The sequence below is a fragment of the Dermacentor variabilis genome, chromosome 6 (genome assembly GCF_050947875.1).
Source record: "Dermacentor variabilis isolate Ectoservices chromosome 6, ASM5094787v1, whole genome shotgun sequence".
In the NCBI taxonomy this organism is placed as follows: Eukaryota; Metazoa; Arthropoda; class Arachnida; order Ixodida; family Ixodidae; genus Dermacentor; species Dermacentor variabilis.
This window is the reverse complement of record NC_134573.1, coordinates 142,162,233-142,186,739: the sequence shown is the minus strand read 5'-3', so window position 1 is coordinate 142,186,739 and position 24,507 is coordinate 142,162,233. Positions and strand designations below refer to the sequence as shown.

At 43.5% G+C, this 24,507-nt stretch overlaps 2 protein-coding genes across 2 annotated transcripts in view; one reads left to right on the top strand and one right to left on the bottom strand.

Moving 5' to 3' along the window:
- Positions 1–1,858: 1,858 nt before the first annotated feature.
- Positions 1,859–8,807, bottom strand: LOC142585361 (dolichyl-diphosphooligosaccharide--protein glycosyltransferase subunit 1). Its single transcript, XM_075696074.1, has 10 exons — positions 8,462–8,807; positions 8,082–8,140; positions 7,390–7,699; positions 6,053–6,259; positions 5,252–5,444; positions 5,071–5,170; positions 4,515–4,653; positions 4,270–4,389; positions 3,346–3,591; positions 1,859–2,714 (listed from the first exon to the last, which is right to left on the bottom strand). Exons 1-10 carry the CDS (start codon positions 8,702–8,704, stop codon positions 2,532–2,534), a joined length of 1,800 nt encoding a protein of 599 aa, XP_075552189.1. The 5' UTR covers positions 8,705–8,807; the 3' UTR covers positions 1,859–2,531.
- A 150-nt stretch (positions 8,808–8,957) lies between these two features.
- The window catches only part of Ipo9 (Importin 9), a 52,934-nt gene continuing 37,384 nt past the window's right edge, over positions 8,958–24,507 (top strand). Inside the window, exons 1-15 of the mRNA XM_075696073.1 lie at positions 8,958–9,127; positions 9,451–9,599; positions 11,332–11,533; positions 12,965–13,053; positions 13,153–13,239; positions 13,325–13,444; positions 14,924–15,024; positions 15,184–15,242; positions 15,723–15,874; positions 17,146–17,244; positions 17,404–17,510; positions 20,601–20,737; positions 22,118–22,196; positions 22,346–22,426; positions 23,089–23,236. Of these exons, the coding sequence (XP_075552188.1) occupies positions 8,995–9,127; positions 9,451–9,599; positions 11,332–11,533; positions 12,965–13,053; positions 13,153–13,239; positions 13,325–13,444; positions 14,924–15,024; positions 15,184–15,242; positions 15,723–15,874; positions 17,146–17,244; positions 17,404–17,510; positions 20,601–20,737; positions 22,118–22,196; positions 22,346–22,426; positions 23,089–23,236 (1,743 nt within the window). The 5' untranslated portion in view covers positions 8,958–8,994. The remainder of the gene's footprint in view (positions 9,128–9,450; positions 9,600–11,331; positions 11,534–12,964; positions 13,054–13,152; positions 13,240–13,324; positions 13,445–14,923; positions 15,025–15,183; positions 15,243–15,722; positions 15,875–17,145; positions 17,245–17,403; positions 17,511–20,600; positions 20,738–22,117; positions 22,197–22,345; positions 22,427–23,088; positions 23,237–24,507) is intronic.

Genomic DNA, 24,507 nt, shown 5'->3' with positions numbered 1-24,507 from the left:
TGTTACATTATGGAGAATTGCACCAGGAAAGCAAATGTAGCTTTTCCACCGTTCTTATAGTTTCGTCATTCTAAAGCAGATGCAACTTTGCCATCAGACTTAACAAAGCTTTGTCATGTTCCAAGTATACGGACTTTTGGTTGTCTCCAAAAAGCATCAAAGTGATCTGCTTTTGCCATTTTGAAAACGTTATCTGCCATTCCTGCTAGACTTGCAGTCTTCCTTTAATACCCATACATATATAAGCACTGCCTTTGTTGTTTGCTGCAAATTAATTTAAATTCAAATTTATAAACGTAGATATGGCTCCATTGAAGCCGAGCATCGTTTCCCAGTCACATTTATGCTCTGAACAAGGTGTATGGTAGCAAGCAGAAGGCGTGAGTGACTCAAGTGGCCATTAGCTGCTTTGCTCATTTGCTGATCACGCACTAGGCTATGCTTCAGCCAGTCGTCAAGACCTGTTGCTGGGCTAATTGTTTCATTATGCTGAAGGTATCCTGAAGGAATAATGCAGCACAGTGTTCAACACAATGATCAAATGGGTAGAGACATTGCACTAGTTCATGTCCATCCCTTATCTCCTGCCAGTCCATCTGAACTGCACCTTTCCTTCGTTAAAGTAACATAGCAAACCTGTGCCAAGAATTCAACAGTAAAAGCCCTTCAAAAGGAACATTTTGTGCACAAGCCAGCAAATCGCTTCCCTCAAGTTTTTCCCTCTTTGCTATCCATGGCCTTGATTTTGCCTTGCTCGGGCATCAATTGCACTGTTGTGAACCTGCATGCTCGCTCACCAAGTGCAAGCAATATCTCGTTTTGTGGATGAATTGCCCAACTAGGTCGCTCAGCCTTTCGTTGTACACTATTTTGGTGATCTGAAGGTCCTTGCGAGCTTCTTTGTATGGGATGTCAGGATAACCCTTCTTTACATCTTCCATATTACTGCGCATTTGCAGTATTTGCACCCAAACCCGTCAGCCGTGGCAAATCCAAGCATTCTTGCTGCGCTGTGGGCATCAATTGCACTGTTGTGAACCTGCATGCTCGCTCACCAAGTGCAAGCAATATCTCGTTTTGTGGATGAATTGCCCAACTAGGTCGCTCAGCCTTTCGTTGTACACTATTTTGGTGATCTGAAGGTCCTTGCGAGCTTCTTTGTATGGGATGTCAGGATAACCCTTCTTTACATCTTCCATATTACTGCGCATTTGCAGTATTTGCACCCAAACCCGTCAGCCGTGGCAAATCCAAGCATTCTTGCTGCGCTGTCCAGTGTCTCGCTTTATGCCTGTGTGAACCGTAAGGGAACTGTATCTTCCGCGATTGTGAAGAGCTCAAGTGTCGACATATGCTTTTGTGAACGGCACCGCTTCTGTGCACTTGACCCACCTCTGTTGATAAAAGGCTTCTGTAAGCCTCGGATGACTGTAGAGGTTTACCATATGCCACACCACAGCGCAGTTTTCATATTGGCAGTTTATAATACGCCATTCTTGCAATTGTCTTGCCAGAAACTTTAAAAAAACCCAGAGGTGGTGAAACGACACGACATTCCACACGGACATTCTGGCACTCTGGCTTGCACAGATTGAAAAAGTTGTTTCATGCAAGTTTTCTTCTGTGTTGAACAACCTTCTCCACCAAATGAACGCAGAGCAGGTTGGCAAAAATATGATGTACAATGGTAACTTAAGCATATTCATTTTTATGTGTTGCTTTAGCTGACCCGCTGCATAAGGCAAGGAAGACAGGATAAACAGACCAAAGTTTGCAACATGTCGGACATAAAAAGAAAATGACTCCAGCGAATCCCAGCCAGAATCTGCCTGTCCTTGCTGCTAAGAGAACTCCACACTAAGAAAAAAAAGGACCTTTTATTCAACTTTGGAATGACAATGGCTTAGAACATATAATGAGCGATGCCATCTAAGCTTACCCAAAAAAAACCAACATGTTGCACAAAGGCACACACCCATACACAAACAAGTTTTGTAACACACCGGGCAGTCATCAGCTCCCTTAGTTTGCACGGATTGGGCACTGAACTTGAAATGTGCCTGAAGCGTCAGCCAAAACAACTCTGCCTTTAATGTTTTCCAGTACTGGTTCACACACAAGCATGCAGACATGTCAAATTTCATCTATCCAGTTGCCTGTTTAAATGCACTGTTATATACAGAGAAAAACCTCTACCGTGCTTTAGCTAAATCTAAGACGACATTTCATACCTTTGCTACACAAGCAAGAGATGTAATGCAACATGACCTGGTGTTACAAAACCACTCTCTCTCATTTATTCAACCCTGTAGTTAGGTATCCTGCGGAACTTTTACTGCAATAGGGGCTTGTAATCTCCTAAGCTGAGATGCTAGCTGCTTGCCCTAACTCATTACATTAAACTACTGGTACGGCTTAAACAACGATTATATTGAGGCATAATGTGGATGGCAGGGTTGTCTGGCTGACACATTAGGCAGCAGGGGAGTGATGAAACTGCTATAGGCAGGGCGAGGAAGGGGGGAGGGCGACTAGAGTGAGGCGGTGATGGTGTGCATCTTCTCGGCCAGGTCTTCTTTCTTCTTCTGAATGCTGGCCTCGATGTCCAGGTACTGCTGCTTGCTCATCTTGCCACCCATGAACTTCTCCAGCTGGGCTACGTGTTGCTGGAACTGTTCCCGGAGCAGCTTGTCCAGACGCTGCAGCTCGCTTACCTGTCATGCATGGACAAAAAATAAGATTCAATGTGCATTAATCTAAGCTTGTTCTATCCAGTCCAAACTAACAAACTTTCATCCAGCATTGAAAGGCATTGCACTGACTTCAGTGTGTCTCTCAGTTTTCAAGAAAAAGGTGCTGCAAGGCCCCTCGGTCCGGCAGCTGTCTATACTCTGTCTCACTAGTTCTGTGCAACACTGTGGAAGCTACTAGCTTTTCGACCAATCGGGAGGTCAAGCACGGGTAACAGTACCTGCGCTTTGTGGCTCGCACAAGCACTTACATTTTCAGGCCTCGCAAGCTTGGCCCTGCTGCATGGAACCACTGGGCCGTATAACAAAACGCCTTACTCTTGTTCTTAAGAAACTGAACGGCGGAAATCTAAGCCCGCACCAGCCTCGTTGCACCTGCTCAAAAAAGCTGTATGAAAGAGTGATGCTACTGTACAAAATATGCAAGCAAATGACGGCCATTTTGTAATGCACCAAAGCAAAAGCTGATCGTTGCACTGTACTGTACAATAGCCTTTTTCTTTTGTGCCAGTGTGTCCTACGCTCCGAAATTATAAGTACATACCAACTTGCCTAGTATTCCATCTTGCCGTACAACAATAGTTCATCAACGTACCGGTTCAGCAGCCTCAATGCTCTCCTGCTTCAGCCTGGTGAGGCAATCAGCCAGGGTCTGTGTCAGGGTCTTGTGCTCAGCATTTATCTTCTTCAGCGATGCCTGGAACCCAGAGGCATCCTTGCTTGCCTTGTACTTAGCCAAAGCTGCGTCATGCTGAGCATACAAGTCAGCTCGACGATCCTGAGTAGCAGCTGCCTTTTCCAGCAGGCCGCTCACTTGCAGCTTGCTCTCGTGAACCGGGTCCTGCACCAACCACAATTTTTAGAGGATGTAAAAGCTTTGTTCCTTGTCGCTCTCAAGCCTTAACAATTTAAAATTGGGAAACAGAAAAGATTAGTGGGCAAATACCACGTTATTGGTAATTTTATGCTTTATTTGTCTCAAATGAATGGTTAACGCAAGTGACAAAAGAGCCACGTTGTAAACCCAAACAATCCGTGTATTGTTTAACATGCAGGCTCCATCTTGCCGAATGAAAGTGAACCGCCACACCTGTTAAGCTGAAGTGACACCATATTCCACATTACTGTTTAACAAATGTGAAAATGAACAGGTAAATAACTTTATTAATAAATAAACACCAGAGCTAATGCATCGGCAGTGCTAGGAGATTTGTGGATCACTTCATGTTAACTATATGGCAGATTATGTTTACTTATATGAAAGTCTTATGAGCAGAGGAAATGGGGGGGGGGGGGGCAATATTAGTGCGACTGCCACATTGAAGAGCCGCAAACACCAATGAACAGCTGTGCCTTCAATTGGGTTACTCCCTACAGTGATGCGCCTTGTATGAACAGTACTTCAGTCTATGCTGTCAAGTTAAAAGCCACTGAGGCAGTGCCTTAGTGTTTTCTTTTGCATTTTGCTGTGCAAGCTTGAGTGGCGACATATCATGCAACGCTGTTGCCAGGCACAAACCTTGCTGATGGTGAAATCCAGCCTGACATAGATGACCACTAGGAGGAACAGCAAGTAGAGAACTACAACCACAAGAAGGGGCTCCTGGAGCATGAGCAGCTTCTTGAACTTGTAGTGAACCTGCAAGAATGAGGGGGAGCGAAAGAGAGATGAGAAGGCACATCACATAGCTTTCGAGGTTGAAAAAGGTTTGTCACAGCGACGTGCAGACACCGAATGCTTGCAGCCAACACGGGTTTCATTACCTGGAAGTCCTGGATGTGCTGCTCAACGAGGTTGGTCTTTTCAAGGACGATCACCGGACGCCCGATGGTGTCCAAGTATGTGTAGTGACGTTGGTCATTCAGGCGCTTCACCTGGTACGGCACACGAAGCTTGATGTCCCTGGGTGAACAGAGAGTGCAGGATGGGCGTAAGAAGCTCTATACAGACTATATTTAAGAAGTTGAAATCATGGGTTTCTAACGTCCCAAGCCAACTTGCGCATTACGAAAGATGCCGAGTGAGGGGCGACAGAATAATTTAGACAATCTGGGGTTCTTCGATGTGCGCCTAAATCTAAGTACACCAGCATCTTTGCATTTCGCACCCACTAGAATACGGCTGCTGTGGCCGAGAATCAAACATGTGGCTTCTCGCGCAGCATCTTAGTCATGTTTTTGCAGTCAGCTATGTAGACTCAACATGTTCCTACAATCCAAATCACAACCACGAGAATGTAGCTGTCGCACTATTTTAGCCTCCAAAGGCACTCGGCCATCTTAAATTGCATAACCAGATAACGATGGGCTTCTTGCTTACGTGGCACCCTCTGGAAGAATGATCTTGACATTTGCCTTGTCTACAACGCTGTCATCAAAGATGTGGTCCACAAACCGCATCTGCAAGACGTACTGGTCACCTAGGGGAATGAAATGGGCTTGTGAGGAACTTGTTAAAACTAACCGAGGACACAGCCTTAAGAGTGCCAAATCAACATTACCTGCATTGTAAAGGTACTCGTAAGTGGGGACGTAGTAGCCAAGAATGTAGTGAGTCTTCCAGCCGCCGAACAGTGGGAATCTCGGACGCACATCCAACTCCACAGAGTCATGCAGGACTCTCATGTGACTCGTCGAAATGTTTCCAATTTCATCCCTGTAGTAGACGTCCATGGCCGAAGCTGGCAGGACAGTCTGCACAAAAAGTTCCCCCCTCTTGTTAATGTTTCTTTCCTCGGAAAATGCTGCACCCATGTTGGAATTACACTGCCAATACCTTCCACAACAATTGCATTGGCAGCCACTACATTTTATATTCGGTACACCTAAACTTTATTGCATCACCATTCCATTAACCATTTCCGCATTTTATTAGTCTGCTGCATGTTTTCTTTTGTCAGATGGGAATGCGAGGTCACAACAAACAGCATTTGTCCACACCATCCCTGCCACTTTCTTTTTTCATTTCTGCATAAACAGAAATTAAATTGTTTGTGTTCGTTTTATAATATTCTAGGAAAAAAAAAAACGTAGGAGTGCATCTTTTCTGAAGAAGAAAAAAAGGAAAGACTGACACCGAAAAGGTGAAGCCCACATTTGAGGTTAAGAAACAGCTGTCATTTCCAATGATGTTAAAGTTCCTGAAGAAAGCAACAGCCACTTTCAAGGGATCATAGTAAAAGAAATTTGTGCAAACACAAGAAAGGCACTGTCTAACAATGTCTATTCCTCACACAACCTGGACATTATGTGAAATGAGCATTTAAAGAGAGCATTTATGCCCAAATACTGTGGCCCAGTACCTTGAATGATTTGATTGAGGAAACACCATTCTGGTCCCGCTGGTACTCATAGCGAGAGAAAGAGCCCTTGAGGACGGCCCCAGTGTGACGCAGGTCGATCACTTCCTCAACAGAGATGACACCCCAGTGCGAGACTTCGATAGCCCTTTCGAGGTTTGTGACGGTGAGGAACGGGTTGTTGTTCTCATAATGCACAGTCAACTTGTCCTAGAAAGCAAACAGAGATACAATGTGAAATCTCGGGAGAGGAACTCGAGAATGTAGTATTTTGCGTTAGTAAACACAAGAACAAGTGCTGCATCTATCACAGAACATTCAGAAAAGTAAAGGCTCGTATGGTTAAAAACCAATCCTTAGCACTATTCACTAGCAAAATGATAAAACAGGAAACTTTCCTATGCTAACAGCTACCCAAGCATGTCCTTACCGCAAAAACTGACACTACGATAACATGGCCTGCCAAAATTTTGCGGGGTGGGCAGATTCTTAGTGTAGTCCATGATAATGATATTTCGCAAGAAAAGAAAACGTGTATGCAGCACTCGGGAAGTGGACAACTCTTTGGGCTATTGTGGTATGTCGGAGCCACAAGGTACATTAAGTAAAAGCAAGGAAGATACGTTGAAAGGCGACTCAACCTCTAGTTGAAATCGATCAAAGAGAATAGAGAGGTCTAATGTGTCCAACATTCTGCTAATCGGGCAGTATAGCAGCTAAGCAACTGTGTTCACGACTACGCCATTGCTGAAAATTCACACCATCAGTGAAGTAGTATACACTTAGTGACTGCAGTAATACCTCTGTCTGGTTGAGCTCTGCACCACCAGGTGGCTGCACTGTGCAGGCCACTCATGTATGTGCCTCCGTTCATCCGGTAAAATGCTCGGACCACTTTCATTTACTGGACACGGTAAAACTGTCTAGTGTCTTCCCGAGTGAGTTAGAGCTGGAAATGTCGTGGAGTCGCTGCACACGACACTCTATTGTGCCACGTATCGTGCCTTGTGTGAGCGGAGTTGGAGAAATGTCAACTGCACCATTTTTTTTTTTTACTTTCTTTGGGATCAGCCCATATTTTTAGACAGCACATACCCATGGGAACGGATTCCATTTTTTTTACTGCCCTACCTGCGGGATCGGCCAACACTTTTAGACTGCACTACCGATCGGCTCACGAAAAAGGCTAGAAATCCGAATAGCAGATACAGAATAGAGGAGGTAACTCGCTAAGGAAGACAATGTGTTCAATAAAAACTTTGTGATATCACTGTGAATGCAAAGGATGGACTTAACGCTTAGATATCACTGTACATGCAAAGAACGGACTTAATGCTTACTTCAGTGTAAGGCTTGACTTGCTCATAGGGCCCATAGGTGACCAGATTATCGGAGTGCGTCACTGGCTTGAGCTTTGAGAACGACTCGAGCTTTGGGGTAGGCAGGCTCACTCGAGTCACTTGCGTCTCTGTGACATAGGGGCTCAGGAAGTAATGGTTTCCCTGATAGAGTGCAAGCTGACGTTCGGCCTGGGTGATGTGCGTTGGGTGGGGAGTGACCAGGTGACTGAAAGTAGTTTCGACCACCAGCTTCACTGACTTGCCGGGTGCTAAGGGAGCCGGCAGCTCGATGCGGTAGTGATGGAATCCCCTGCGACCACAAGGAGTGTGAAATATTCAGGCTCTTGACGGGTGAAATTTTCTGCACTATGTTCTGTGTCATGCACAATACAGCAAGCTCAACCAGTCAAAAATCGTCTACGTCTCGCTAGTCGTAAAGGTCATAAGCTGCAGCTTTGCAGCCAAATAGACGTGCAAATCCTGGGAGCGCACACACAGACACATGCACACATAATAAAAAAATAATCTTCTCATAGCAAGACGGCGCTGTATATGTCGCCGGCTTTCGCATATAAGCTTTTACAATACCGCTATGCAGACAGATGCCAACTCATGTTAAGAACAGCTGAATTGGCAGAAAACGATCGGTGTTTGGGAGGGGAAAAAAACATGGTTTTAATCGCACAACTTACTTTTGGGCAGGCACAGAAACTTCCGAGATCGTTAGATCACTGTCTTTGTCAGTGGCGATCTGAAAAGGAGTCGGGAAAAGAGAGGTCCTTTCGGTCAAAATGTTTCGTTCAACTGATACCGGCAGCAGCGCAGGCGTTCCACGTAGAAACGTAACCGCTAGCTGTGTTCACGTATACAATCGTTTAGACATGCAGCATTTGCGTAAAATGCCGGGACCTCCAGTGAAACAACAAAAGCAGAAAAGCCAAACAGTGGGTGTTTCCAACATCTACGGGCAGTAGTTTGCAGCCTCTCGAAGGTTCAAAAACTCTGACGTGGACGGGGCTTGAGCCGGCAAAGTGAAACAAGTACCGAAAGTAAGTTCAAACGGTATACTCACGCCTGCGCCAACAAAGGCCAAGTGGTGCTTTTCTTCGCCAGTCAGCGCAATGTGATAGTACTTGACTGGTGATGAACCCTTATTTTCAGCCGTAATTTTGGTGCTAATTTTAACAAGTTGCGACTGCAAGTCCACATTCCTATCAACGTTCGTATTTACCAATGACGATGAAACGACATCATTCCCTAGCACACCAACGAACAAAACACATATGGTCAAGGCGGTGAGCGTTAAACGCCACATTTTTGATGAAAATCAGCCGATGAACTCAGATTACCGGCAAACTTCAAAGAGCCTAGTAAACACGGAGCGCCATGTCACAGCGATCAACTGGGACGCGTAAACACTGTGGCGAAATGCAATTGGTAGATTCTAATACTACAGCATACTGGCCTACCAATCTCCAGCATCCACCAAACGATGCATAGATAGTTTAAAAAATATATTTAACGTAATATGGTTCTCATTTTACGTTTTAGCTAGCCCGTTTTAAAGGGCACTTTTTTTCCCGCCAGATTTGAGCAGTGGCGAAAATGGCGACCAGCGGTGACGTTAGTCGCAGCTTGAAAGAAGCGCTGTGCGAAGCTTTAAATGCCATTCTTTCGCCCTCACAAGAAATCAGGACAAATGCCGAAGAGCAGCTTAAAATTCTGGAAGTCACGGACGGTAAGTGAAAGACGCCCGATGTGTTTCTGAGATTCGTCATTGAATCGGCCACAGCTCCGACCATGTGGAGGAATCGCTGTCTGTAGACGGCATGCCTCGAAGGAATACCGGCTTCAGCCGTCAGCTGTCGCAATGTCTGTCGTTCCGCTTGCGCTTAACTGAACGTCGGCACGGCTTCAGCCTATGATTCCGTTTTTCCTTGGTTTCTGTTTTGTATACATCCAAGGGGTTTGCTTGTTTTCGGACAGTCTCTTGGACCTGTCATCGGGGCTGTGCCCGCTAAGCTCCCGTATCTGCGCATATCATCCCCTCCTCTCTTCCAGATTTTTGCGTCCACTTAGCAGAGCTGACGGTGGACTCGCAGTGCCCATTTGCCATCCGTCAGCTGGCTTCGGTCCTCCTAAAGCAATATGTCGACACGCATTGGTCCCGCAATTCGGAGAAATTCCGCCAACCAGAAGCGACGGACGAGGTGATTTACTTTTGTCAGCTGTTTACGTTGTGTGCATTGCGTATGTAGTGACCGGTTCGCACTTTTGTCAATTTAATTCGGGTGCTTGTTACACGAACACTGCTATTTGTAGCTTAATAACTGCGACGTAGTGTCATGGTCACAGAATCTGCAAGATAGTTATCCACTGAAATTAGCAACTTTGGTCACATCATTCCACTTGCTTCTCAGAAAAAAAAAAAAAAAAAAATGACGTGGTACTTTGGACACTACGTGCTAATGGAAAGCGTAAGTAGACACCGATCAAGAGTACAACACAAAACAGGTTTATTTAAAATATACTTAAATTAAAACTGCATAGTTTAGCTTCAAGTTGCATGCATGTTTAATCACTGTGACTTCGACCAGAATCAAAGAAACAGCAAACTTTGAGAGTGTGTGCACATAAGAGAAGCACTATGTTAAATGGCCAATACTGGGTATATGTTCACTTACCTGTTAACAATATCAGTCACCCGAGTTTCTGGACTACTGTTGACAAACAGGCTCACCAGAGTAGCAGTTTGGTTATGTTGGCATCCCATTAGGACGACCTAAGAAACGTAAACTAGACACAGAAATAAAAAGGCACATACTCAAACAACCATATACAGGCTGTTTGCTATGCTATTTTGTCACTCTAGATACGTCGTGTTGTTTTTATGGTCACTCATGTCCCTAAAGAGATATGAAAGACATACTGCAAATATGTTTGGGCTAGTAAGGTATTGTTTCAAGACTATTTCAAGTTCATTTCCTAATCAGGCAAGTAATGCATTCAAATGTGGCGTTAAAATGCCTCTACTCTGAAATGCTACCTAATTGCAAAATTTTAGTGTGAACAAGCACCAGTATCCTGTATTACCCAACACTCGTATTTAGGCAACATTCTGTATATTGGCAACTCATAGAGAAACGGTCCCATGGCGTAGCGCATATAATATAACAAAGATGAGGGCAGCTACTGTCTCATTGGAATGAAATGGAAATGCGTAGGATATCTTATACCCTTTGATTAGTTAAAAGTGACATGTTTGATCAAGTTCTTTACTCCAAACCAATTGGTATCAATTAAAAAGGGAAAATGGTCATCCACATGTGTGAAGCACTAAAGAACTTCAAGAAGGTTTCTCAGAAAGAAGGCTTTGCACTTGACAATAAATTCATCCTGGTTTGGGGATTGAGCCCAGAACCAGTGCTTTTTTTTGGGCTAGCCACTCATCCTTCTTAGCTAACTAGGAGGCTGGTAGAGAGCAACACAAGGCTGAATTAACCGAGAACTCGAGATGTGGAGCTATTGGATAAGCAAATTAGCTCTGCAGAAATCTTCAAGGTGTAGGGAGTTCCTTCACCTTGTGTATTTCTGTGGAATTAATTCCTGTATTGCTGCCCAAGCAGTTCGGAAAAGGTGCATAGAACAAGGGACACATGCACTGACTACAACTGGACGTTTACTGGAAAATGGAAGGGGGTGCAACAGTAACAGCATTGTGATGCTTATGCTTACAGTTGATATATTACTGTACTATTATCTTCTGCATTTCAGTAAATGCTCAGTCATAGTTGATGCATGTCTTCCTTCTTTATCTTGTTTAAGGCTTGCATTGCATTTACAAATTGTCCCACCTTCTGCGCACCTTTTCCAAATTGAACCAATACGAACTCGCCCAGTTTGCCGTTATCCTCAACTTGGTTATTTGCACTTCTGTGTCAGGCCAAAGCAACTATACGGAACCTTCTCCCCCTGGGTCTGAAGGAGTCTCTGAGCAAGCTTCGCTCAAGTGTGGCCTATGCCATCTCGGCCATCGCTCACTGGGACTGGCCCGAAGCATGGCCCCAACTTTTTGAGATACTCATGCAGGCGCTCATGAGTGGCGACTCGAATACCGTTCATGGCGCAATGCGAGTTCTTACAGGTATGTTGCCACTGTTTAAGAATTTGACATGTGCATGTGTTCAGATAGCTGTTTATGTGCAATGCTCTGATTGCTCCATCGTTATTGAAGTTTTCTTCATACCTCCAAGTTTTGATGCAGCTGGAGATCTTGATGTGGTTGCAGTTATCACGCATTGTTGTGTGTGAAGGAACACAGATGAAACGAACTATTTACAGTCATTTAAATCAGCAGGCCCAGCAGAAATCAAGGTCCAAATCAGCTTGCACTAAGGGTTGTGTGGCATCTTGTTGTCTTTTCTTCAGTTTGCTGTACCATAACAATATTATTGGACTCAAATGTGACAGAGTGGTTTGCAGATGGGAACATAGTCGTAAATGCTTCCCTGCTCATGGCTGTGGACTGGCATGTTTGGTGTTAAGGAGGGACACGGATTCCGGGAAATAGGGTTTTATTGTTGACTCTAAACGCATGGAATTTCCAAGAAATATTCAATCTTGCATGCTGACTGCAAATATGCAATGAGGTTTTTTTTAGTCAAACCAAAAAAAAGTTGCAAATCTTTCTATGTTTTAAATTTGGGAGGTGACTTGCAAAACTTTACTGTAGCAAGAGCCCTAAACTTAAGCGAGTATGTTCTTGAATATCCAGAGAGCGCAAGCTTGCATTATAATGTTTGTATATGTATTAGGGGCAAGCAAATATGCACAGCCAATCTTTATTCTAGTCAAATAAATAAAAAGAAAAGCCAAATATTAAATACCATAAACTTTTTCACAAAATTTAATGCTTAAAATTTGGGCAAGAAAATGCAGCGCTGCACAAGCTTGGGAGTCTCCTAGCATTGCATAACGAGAAAGTAGCAAGCTATCAGTAACTTAGGTACATATAAATCAAGATATACAGTTATTAGAGATATAACCTTATTAAATTGAACACCAATTTAGTATGCTGGTACTGATTGTAGCTTAGTACGAGTGCCTATATAAAGGTCTGGAAAATATTCTTTTTATCAATAAAATATCTGCTGAATATAATCAAGTACTTTTTTTTTTCTCTGAACTGATGAAGTAGTGACATATTGTTGTACTGATACCAATGAAGTTCTCAGTTTAATAGTGGACCTGTGTTTTGCGACAAACTGTAAAGCCTTATTAATATGCCACATCTACTGTGTTTTAGGTCATCATTTTTTGTCACATAGGAAAAATTGACCAGGGCCCCTATAACGTGACATTTCAGTTTGGTTGATTCTATTGCTTTCCTGTCATCCACCACTCACAACTAGCTGATCCTGGTGACGGGCGCCATTCAGACTGACGGTGAAGCTCGAAAAGGAATAGAATTGGAATAGAATCATTGCATTATCCTTGAATAAGCACTTGGTAGTATTTGTACTTTCTCTAATTTTTATAACGCCTCATTCATTCTTGCTGCATCATTGCCTTACAGAGTTCTCCCGAGACATCACAGATAACCAAATGTTCCAGGTGGCCCCTGTTGTGCTTCCCGAAATGTACAAGATCTTCACCCAGCCTGAGGTATCGAGGAGCAAACCCAAGCATTTTTAAGAGAAGCAGAACACTGTTTCTTTCTCTCTGGTGGCATTCTTTTACAAATAACTTGTTCCCTTTGCATAGAAATATGGCATCCGAACACGTGGAAGAGCCGTGGAAATCTTCTCTACCTGTGCCCAGATCATTGCTACCATGGGCCATATGGACAAGGTGCTTGAGCTGTTTTGTTCCTCTTGATAGCATTTTGTTTTGTGTACTATTGCACTTCAGCAATTTTTTCTCTTTTTCTTATCAGAACACGACCAAGACGCTTCTTTATCCAATTTTGCCGCAATTTACCGAGGCCCTTGTTGAAGCACTGAAAATACCCGATGGCCCCACATCGGACTGTGGTATCAAGAAAGAGATTTTAAAGGTGAACAAAGTTATACTGTTTGTAGCTGCCTGATTAACGTGATTGGGAAAAGTCATCTATGATAATGTGAGATGGGACCGTCCAACAAATGCTCATTCATATTATTGCGTTAGTCATTCTTTACAAGAAGCATTTTGCATTCTGATTGCTGTGGGTGAATTCCTCAGAGTAATGCACTCAGTCCCTTTGTTAGCATATATGCTGCATCAAAACTTTCTCTAAAAACTGTCGTTGAGAAGGGAAGAAAGCTGGTAATTTTTGGCTGGTGGCGTGGCATGACCACTCAGAGTTAGCCAGATCATTTTTATGCTGGTGCCAGAAGGTAAAAGTTTGATCACTTTGATGCTTCCCCTGAGAAAGTGACAGAAAGGCGGAGGCAATGGCAAGAGGTTGTTCAAGCCCTAGTCATGGCAACAGCTTGAAAGAGCTTACTAGGCTTGTTGGTGGTTAGACAAACAAGGTGCGTTTGTATTGCTTGCCTCATGCATCTTCTGTGTGGGTGTGCTTTGTGTGCCAGTATTCATTTTGATGTTGGCAGAGCTCTCAGCAAAGCTGATTTCAGTGTTTGCCTATAACAGGTCGGTGGCATTTGCCAATAGTAAGCCTCGAGGATCTAGATATTGACTATGACAGTAATGCTATGGGTGTAGATGGGCAGCAGAGTTTATGATAAATGTGTTGTGCATAAACGTGTGTAAAGAAAGAAAAAAAAATAAGAAAGGAATAATTGTAAGTACTTAAAGCAAACGCAGATGGGAACAGAGGTGAGAATGAGATGGGATACTGTACTGCACCCTACCTTGTTCTTGCTTCTGTCCTTGTCTGCTTGCGCTGTATATTAGTGCGTGCAATGTCTCGCTAGATAGCCCAACAAAATGTGTTAACCAAGCATTATGATTAGTGATGACGGTGACTAAAAAGTAGAGACTGCAGGAGTAAATAACGCAGCGGAGAGTTATAAAAAGTGAAAAGAGTGGTCCTTGGCTGTTTGACCTGTGTCTTATTTTGAGACTACACAAACGGTGAGAGAGGAACAATGCACTGGAGAATCATGTTGCAGCATTATGTTTTGTCTAAAGCTGTGCTGCATCATAAAATGTGCCACATTTTGCGATTGTAGCAGGACGAGTGAGATGCTGTATGGCACTGTTAGAAGAAAGTGATGACAAAGGCCAAGGCTTCCTTGGGTGTTTTCGGAGGAATGGTGTACATTCGAGAAATATATTTTTCTTGCAGTTCTTGTTTGTTGCATTGTTCTGTTAAACTTTTCATCTACAGTGGACTCTTTAAATGGAACCTCAAGGGACCAGGGAAATTGGTTCCGTTTATCAGGAGTTCCATTTACTGAGAGACATTGCAGAGAGCATTGCATGAATACAAAACCAACCAACCATGAAAATGGTGTTCCGTTTAAGCAATTTCTGTTTATTGAGATTCCACTGTATTTGCCTACATCCTTTCGTCTGCGCTGTCTTTCAGGCGTTGACAGTTTTAGTGAAATATGAACCCAAGCAGATGTCGACCTGGCTTCCACACATCTTGACGCCTGTCTGGAATTCGCTTACAGAAAGTGCCCATATGTATCCTTTTCATTTGTTCATGCTGACTTTTGCTGAATTCTAATGAAGTGTGGTGTAGTGTTCTGAAACTTATTGCATGTTGCAAGCTGGTGGTCTCTGTTGGTGTAGCTGTTTAAAGGCATGCGCACAGTAGCTGCTTTCCTTGATGGTGTGCTGCAGATATGTGAGAACAGCTGTCAACGATTCTGATGAAGCCAACGATCCCGTGGACTCGGATGGTTAGTATCTTAACATCTCAATGTTAGGGCCTTGTTCACATTATGTTACTTTGATAGATAATGGTGTAGCTTTAATTGATCATTATAAAACAAGTTGCTGTCCGTTGTCAAGGCTGACATGTTTTTCTTTGTTAGGAAATAGTAATGTGTTTGTCTGATAATACAGCTTTATAAGTGTGTTCCCACCTGGCCAGATGGTGTTTTGATGAACTTTCCAGTGTTGATACTTTTGCAGACGCAGAATAACTCCACTTAGTGTATTATATATATATACTGTTTCACTTGTGGGTTCTTAGTTTTTAATCAATGCATAGTTTTTAGCTGATATTAATGATGTAACTATTCATCACAGCGCAGTGCGATATATGTGTGTTTAGATTTTGCTTTGTACAATCTTGAGAGTAACACGGGGCTTGATTCTTGTCAGAACGCCAAGGTGCCATTCTTCATTCTACAAAGGCATCTTCATCTTTTTTTCAGGTGAAATCCTTGGCTTTGAAAACGTAGTCTTCATGATATTCGATTTTGTAAATGCGCTTGTGGAAACGCCAAGATTTCGTGGCCTTGTTAAAAAGGGGCTCTCTGACCTGATCTACTACATTGTATTCTACATGCAAATCACTGAAGAGCAGGTGAGCGGCTAAAGCTGGATTTCTGACTCTTTGGTAACTGTACTTTGCAGGAGACATTAGACGGTTTTAGTTTAATGTTAGTGTAATATTGGGCTAAGGGAAAAGCGTTATTGTTCTGCAAACGAACTTTGCAGAAAGCGAATTGTAGTATAGCATGATAATGTAGTTTACATGCGGGATGCTATTCCATTATGCTCTGAATTTCACATGCATAATGCACCTAATTGATTCTATCCGTCTGTGTGTCCGGAAAGTGCAACAGGCAGCGCAATGGAACCCAAGAGCGTGTTGTTGTATTTCTACATTCCATGTCCACCGATGGCGTGGTGAAGCAGCACAAGCTGTATACCATAGCCTCTGCAATCTTCCAATCTCGGAGGCCATATGCCGTCGTCGTGCCTATCTCCCAACTTCACTTATAGGTGGCACTGACACCTCGGAGGTTTCTCTCATTTGGCTCGGACATGTTAGAAACGAGAAGCGATCTGGAAAGCTCTTCAAGGTTATCCATAATACTCTGTCATCGAAGTAGCCTGAGACTAAGCGAAAGCCGTTTACACAGTCATTTGCTGTGAACAAAGTGAATTCGTCTACAAAAACAATGGCAATTTCAGTTCAAAGTTGGAAGCTGGAACCGCAGCCATGTTTTACGTAAATGACTTGAAGACGGTAACATTGAATCTGGGAAATAGCATGCGTAAGCCAAATGGTATGGGTCATTTAGCGTTCTGCGCATGTGCATTTCGGTCCTGCTTTTACGCTAAACTAAAACTGTGTAATGAGTCGCTGTCATCTGTCCATTTGCTTATAGTTTTTAGCATTTAATTGAATTTAACCATTTTGATTGCATAGGGAGCTACAAGGGAGACGAAGTAAAGTGCTGTTAGCTTAGACTAGATTGGTAGAGTGCACGTAAATACCAATGGGCTACTTTTACCAGCAGTAGAGGTTTGGCAAGCCAGAAGAACACTGGATAAGTGTAAGACAGGTTGTGACGCCATTTTGGTTTTTACTTGCGACATCCCAGTGATGTTGTAGTTGTGCTCCACTAAATGTTTTTGCGAAAGCTTTGCTGTATCTGTGCAAGTGAGGAACTTTTGTTCATTTGGTGCTGGCCCTGCTGCCTCTTTCTCACAAGCGTGCACTAAAGTTGCAGGGCAGAATTACACATAAGAAATTGTTGTGTGGTCCCTATTGCTGTAATGAAATGCACTGATTTTCATTCCTAGATGTGCAACTCTCTATAACGATATTTCTTTCTCTCTTTACAGGTTAGAACTTGGACTAGCAGTCCAGACCGATTTGTGGAAGACGAAGATGATGACACGTTCTCATATTCTGTTCGAATATCGGCCCAAGATCTGCTTTCGGTGAGACAATGGTCAATAACCTGCCTTATTTTCAACAACAGTCCAATATTGTGCAAGTTGTGAACGAACTTTGAAGCGTAAGCTTTTGCAAAAGTGTTGGTTTGTTTTCCTCATGTGTGGATCTACCTGCCCTTAAATCTGGCTGACACGTCTACGCAGGCGTTATTTCAAGAATACGAAGAGGAGAGTGCTCGTGGTCTAAGTGAAGCCGTTGCCAAGCATCTCCAGGAGAGCAATGCTGCACGAGCCAGTGGGGATCGCAACTGGTGTGTACCCAAGCCACGTTACAGTAGAGCTCTGACAATGTGTTTTGTCAGCTATAAGATTGCTGAAGTTTGGCTCCTGTGGTGCTGGCAGTTATTTCAGCATATTCACATAATGCATTCTCCCGTCTATAACATCGTTTCTGCACAAGACCACTGGTTTTGTTCCTGGCAGTTGTGGCTGCACTTGCGATGTAGGTCAGAAAGAAAACGTTTGTGCAAATCAAGTTGCATGGTAAAGAACCATCGCTACAGTGTTCTTGCAGCCCATGGCAGGCACTATAGCCCGGCACAACAGCCCGCCACTATAGCGTCTCTCATAACCCCAGTGTTTTTTTCTGTGGTCTCACAAAAACACATTGAAAAAGTTTGGCTGTAGCATGATCTTGAGTTGTAGGAAGGCCTGGCTTCATGTTTCGGAATGGCTACTTATTGCACTCGTTTCGCTTTTCTGTGACTTGCTGTGACATGCATAGATCAGTGCAGCAAAACGAATTTGTTGACGGGGCAGTGAATCCTTGCCAGTTAACTTGCTCGCTTAAAGTGTTTCTAGGCGTAATGTCACTGAAGCCTAGTCCCTGTGATGCTAACGCATGCGACTCGCGAACAGTATGTGCGTGTGAAGTATTCTAATACTACAGTTTGATACATTAAAATAGAAAACTGGGCAAGCTGGTAAATGTCCATTGACCAATATATTTCATTGCTGCAGTCCCATAAAAAGTATGCTGAAGGTGTATTACTTTTAAGTGTCGTCATATCGGCCAACATATTTCAGTTCATGCATTTGTACCAGTCTTTCGTATACAGTTGTGTGGTTTTTCAGACTCCCTAGGTGCAGCGAGAGCACCTGAAAAATCGGGTAGTCCAAAAAAAATTAAAACATGCTTTTTACTGCTCCCAGAGGCTCAAATTGCCATGGGCTTGTCTGAAACAGCTCTGAAGGCCTGCCTATACACATGTCAGGCATATCAGTGCTCATACAGTGACAGGAGATGGCAGGTGCATGCATGTAGAATTAAAGAATACATACTAGGTCTATTGTTTTTACGTACACTGGCTACACAAGTATCGTAGCCAGTGTATGTGTAGGTAGTGTAGGAAGTCGCCATTTTTTTAAAACTGGTACAGAAGTGTAGCTGTGCGTGCCCACTTACACAAAACTATTTTTTATAGCAGTAGTTTAGCATGAACACTAGACTTTCTACACTGCAATTTCGATGAGTGTTGGTAGCAGATGGCAAATAAACAAGCTTGCATGGCAAACGTGTGGCACCATTTTGTTTGTGATTTTCACTGCTGATATGGCGACAATAGTGAAGGCTCGCTGCATGCACGGGCAGCAAAGTGCTGGCCTGACTATGTGTCACAGACGGTCACAGAGCAAGGTGAGGTAATCCTCCAAGAAGACAGTTATCTTACTTGGGGATGGTGCAGGCTGTTTCAGACTGCACGCTGTATTATATGCATAGAGAAGTCTTCGTGTGCTGCGCATTTGCAATGTATTCAGATGCACTTTGTCTAGATTTGTTGCTGCAAGGAAACTTGTACATTGGCTTTTAGTTTCATGCAGGGGCATATACGTGCCAGTAAGTTCAAAGTCGGGCAAAGTGCGAAGGCGTGCACTTCTGCCTATGCAGAGGACTATGTTCAGTTTGCTCCGATTGGCTACAACCCAGTCAGCCAAGTGAAGCACACAAGGTCATAGCCTCTGCTTGGCACTGCACTCGTCTGCATGAAATGTAGATGACTGTGAGATAGATGACTGGTGTAGATGACCATATGAAGCCGATGCAGTGACGATTTAATGAGGAAAAAAGAATTATATAGATGGAATGACAAAGGCATATGACGACTAAGGCATCATGACAACGACATGTCGATTCTGAAATTATGACCACTATCTGCCTACGACGTGAAAACGATGACATGAGCACAATGAGTTAGCGACAATGTTGTGACAATGACAACATGATGACAACCAGATGAAAAAGCATGAAAGACGATGTTTGCATGACCAAGATGGCATGGTGATGATGGCATGAGAACAGATGCATGATAGCATCTTTGTGTCAATGACATAATCATGATGGAATGAAATTGGTGGATCTACAAAGGTGGTATGACGACGACAGCATGCAATGGGATGAAGATCAACAGCGTGAAGACGATAGCATGGGAACAATGGTATGATGACCACTGTATGACATCGCAGTGATGACGATGGCAAGACAACGGCATGAGCACAAAGGGATGACGACGAGTGTGCGATTACAATAGCGTGATGATGACTGTGTCACGAAACCTGTATGACCATGATGGCTTGTCGACATGACGATCAGGGCAGGGCAGGCTCAAAATGGCTAAAGTGGGCAAACGATGCTATTAGCATTAAAAAATAGCCCTACTGTGTCCGGTAATAGTGGCCTCTTTTCATTCTTGGTGTACTTCACCGCAATACATTGTTTATGCTTGACCGCGTAACATCGCTGTATCGCGTTGAAGCCGACTTTTGGGAACTGCCATTGTGCAATGCTTGACGCTTGCTGTACTTTCCGTGCTTTGAAGCCGTCCGCGGAGATGGCAAAGACGGAATTGGTGCCATTGTTGACAGTGGCGAATTCTTTCAATGAAAGACGTGAAACTGAACAGCAGGAAGCTTAGTAGCGAATGTTGAAGCGGCTTGGCCTCGAGTTGCTGCGGTGACCATGACTGCCAGCGGATTGTTATGTGAGAGCACTGGTTTGACGCTCTGAGCTAATCAAAATGGCAGGTGTAGTGGCTTTGATTAATGCCATTTCAGACTAGCAGTCGCATCAAAAAGTCTGGAAAGTTGGGCAGCGAAGGGTTTCAACGTCCAAAATTTAAAACGTCCTTGTACATTGGCCTCGTGAGATATGTGGAGCTGCCTCAAAGGTGTTCGAATTATCGGCCGTGTGTGAAAAATCGGACATCTAAGTAATCGGTTGTTGGCTGCATTTAGTGCACTTCTGCTTAGGCTAACAGATTTGCTATGTCCATACACATTCATTTAAAGAGAGTTGAGTGCAGTGCTGTGCTTATAACACTGTTGTGGATTTACTTTGCAACCAGGTGGAAAATTCATGAGTCATGCATGCTGGCCCTTGGGAGCTGTCGCGATTCGTTTGTGCCGGGAAGCCAAGGCCAGGGACTCTTTGACGTGAGGGGCTTCCTTGAATCGGTGGCCCTGCCAGACCTCAGCACAACAGGTAAGGAGTGGCTTTGTGGTGCACCCTACTTGGACTTCTTGTTTGAACACTTCCCGGTGATGCTTTAAGCTTTGTACGATGTAGCACCTATACTCTGCTTCACCAGTTTCGTGCTGCAAAGCCAAGGCAACGCAACCTGCTAGTGCAGATTCTTCCACAGCGAGATGTGCCACAGTTTAGAAACCGCTGGACGACTAAATGGCCTTGGCTAGTAGTCTTGTTGGTAGTTGTTTACTTAGAAGCTTCTCTGCAGGTTGCAGGATGGTTTATTGCGCAGTTTTGCTTCGTTCTGTGATAAAATACTGAAAATAGGGCTTTCCAGTTGCTTGAGTGGAAGCGTGCAAAGAACGAAAAATTTAATGCAATGCTGGCCATACAGACATTAATATGCATTTAAAAAGTACAAACAATCAATTGATTTGGCATTGGCTAAATTTATATTTGCCTCGGCACAGCCATAACACTGCGGAGCACTCCCTCCTCTGTAGTGCTCTATCCTGTGCAAAAATGGCGTCCGCATACATGCTTGTGTGGTATCATTCCAAATTGCTCTTTTGCGTGAAAGGATCAAATTAGGTGGCATTGAACATGCTTGGAACAGTGTTGAACTAGTGTAGTTAACGTGCACGAATTCTAATTAAGAAGATGACTGCACTTGCATATGTCAGCAAGCACACCATGTACAAGTTGATGTTACAACAGAGATCAAGAGATGGCGCCTCCATCCCGTGCAACACGCTGGCCGAATGCTCCGTCTGAGCCCTCCGCTTGCGGCGTCTCTGCAAGGAACCCTCCTTCTCCTCTCTATCTTGAAATATCTTGAAAATGCATTTCCTTTTGGTGCCAGGGCGAATATGAAACATATTTTTTACCCCTGCTATCATGATGGCTGATCTCACTGCACAGTTGCGGTCTTAGCAGATCTTACCGCTGCTAGCAGATGACAGGGTGCAAAAGGGTTCCTTTAAGATGTGTTCGCCCCCCTGATTGGTTGAAGAAGCCTATAGCTTCCAAAGTGGTGCACGGAACTACTTGTGCTGTGACAAAGACTGCCTGCTGACATCGCAACATTTCGACTGCTTGTTTGATCAGTCAGAGCAATTGGACAGTGATGCAATGTCAAAACAGTGTGGTTTTGGATATTTCTGAAGTTAACTAATCTCTCTGCCCCTCCTTTGCTACGTTCATGGTCTTGGTAAATATGATGATTTCAGCAAAGTCATTTAACTTTATCATCTGAAAAACTACTGCAGACCTTTGTGGAGTACATAAAAATTTGCTTTACAGCTTGTTGTTTTCTTGTGGATTCATTTTTAATATTTTAAAAATGTAATTCATGCCTAGAGATATCTTACCATGTATATTGCATGTGTTTTTCAGATTCCCCATTTTTGATTGGTCGCTGCTTGTGGGTGGCAAGCAGATTTGTCGCTTTCTTGACACCAGAAATGACACAAAGGTTCGGAAAACTTCCTAACCTCCCTATCTGTTGTGTACTGTGACTAACGTTTATTTAGTTTGGACTTCGTGCTTCTCCTATTTTTTTTTACTGTCTTGACATTTCAGTAGGAAATTGCAACTTGCCTTGCCTTTGCATCTCATTTGCAGGTTCCTCCAAACGACCGTTGATTGCTTACAACAGACTCAGTCGGCCACGTTGCGAGTTTCTGCAGTTCGAGCGATGTGGGGGTAAGCAGTTTTACTGTATTGAATGTACGTATGGGATCAGTAGAATGATTGCATTTAGCAGTGAATTGTGGACTTGAGCATAATTGCTTCAGTGGAGCTGTGGTTGTGTGTTGATTCATTTTTGCTGCATTCTGGCTGTACCGTTACCATTGCTGTTGCATCCACGCTGAGTCAGCAGATTGGGAATCATTGTTGCTGGCTTCTGATCTGTTAAAATGGGTTCAGAGCTTGGTACTGCAATAGCAACACGGAAGCACACGACCTGAGAGTACCAAAAAGGCTCTGTCTCTTGAATTGCTAGTTCATGTTATGTCTCGCTGCTTGATCCCGGATATGTCAAACTGGGATATATTGAATTGTCTTTATAGAACAGTTGTAATATCTCCTTGAATATCCCATGCAAAAGTATTGTGCTGTACTAAGCATACATTCAACTCCCATTTACTGCCACATTCTGTATATTGAGTGCTGTGCTGTGCCGCGCCTCTGAAAGTGCGCTAGTATTAATCTCTAAAAAGCATGCTGGAATTGTCCGAGACAAAAATTTAAAGCATTTTGTGCAATCCTCCAACCTCTCCTCTTTGCCTTTCTTACATTAAAAAGATAAGCGAAAGTCTTCTGGAGGCTGACCTTGGGGCCTTGGTTCTGTTTCCTTTGTCTAGCTTCTGCCAGCACCTGAATAACCACAACCAGTCGAGCCAGCTCACGCCGTTTCTGGCACCCTTCACAGAGGGACTCATATCCCTGTCGACGCAGTTCTCTTCTGATGTTTTGGCCTTGGCCATCGAGGCTCTGTCCATCGTCATTACTGTGAGTATTGCCTTTCTCTTTCTGTTTTGAGCCACATCAACCTGACTATTAAAGGGACTCGTAGAGGAATATAGTATCATGTGGTGGGGTGGCGACAGACAAGTGAACAAGGAACGCATAACCAAACTTTAACTGTCATAGCCATATACAGTGGAATCTCATTGATACGATCTTCACAGCAACTGGAAAAATAAAACATATAATCTGAAAATCATTTTATCCAAAGCAAGCTATAAAAGATATGAACATTCATTCATTCATTCATTCATTCAGAATTTATTTAAGACAACGAAAAGGTTGTCCAGGGTGACGTGGCAAAAGGCATACTTTGCCTGACGAGGCCACGCCACCCATACATACATACATACAACATAGGTGTATACTCTGTGACAAACTCAATAGTAAAAGTTTGTGCGGCACCACTTGATGCCATAGCTCATCCGTTTGCAATGGACTTTCTTGTTTTCATTGTCTGTAGCGAAGCTCTTCTCCAAGTTAAAAAGAAAGAAACTGGCGTATCCTCACTCAACGGTGCAGCGTTTCACCGCCGGCAGCGTGCGATGTGTGTTTTTTCCCTCCAGTAGGACCAGCACCTTAACGCATTGTTCATGGGTCGTTGGAATGTTATTTGAAACACTGGAATATGAAGCTGTGAGTTATAGAAATACCGGTAAAACCCCAATTCTGCAGTAATATGATCAAATTAAAAGTGAAAATGCTATTGCAGCAACTGCATGAAAATACATTGCTCGTACGGGATGTTGGCTGGGAAAAGAAAAGAAAATGTGTTATCCCTGAAAACGTATTACAGTGCAGTCTACTTATAATGATATCAAGAAGAACGAAAAATCCTATCAATATAACCAATCATTTCTATATCTGGACTGCCGTTAAAAAAAGGCCGCCGAACATACCTTTCTAGCTCCGAAACCAAATTTTCCGCCTGCGATAAAAAATTGACGTAGAAAGTAGGCTGTGAAAAATAAAACGTTTATGCAGTCGAACCTCAATATATCGAACAGTGCGGTGATCATGAAATAGTTCGATATAGCCAGAATTTGATATATAAAATCACGTAAAATATGCGTAAAAAACTTCTGCAAATCAATCAATGAACCAAGGGTGCGATCGAGGATCGTTGTTCGGAGCACACATACAGCTGTGCCAACTAGGCCGCGCCGACTTCGTTAGCGGTCGATTGTGGCGCACGCAATGAGCATAGGCCACACTGAGTTTGTCAGCTGCGCTAAGTCGGCGCGGTCTACGCCAAT

Excerpts from the sequence above, each read along its gene's own strand:
- LOC142585361 (XM_075696074.1), bottom strand. The coding sequence starts at position 8,704 with ATGTGGCGTTTAACGCTCACCGCCTTGACCATATGTGTTTTGTTCGTT. Across the intron at positions 5,171-5,251 it reads CGAGTACCTTTACAATGCAG|GTGACCAGTACGTCTTGCAG; the intron begins GTAATGTTGATT and ends TCATTCCCCTAG. Across the intron at positions 3,592-4,269 it reads TGGATTTCACCATCAGCAAG|GACCCGGTTCACGAGAGCAA; the intron begins GTTTGTGCCTGG and ends TGGTTGGTGCAG.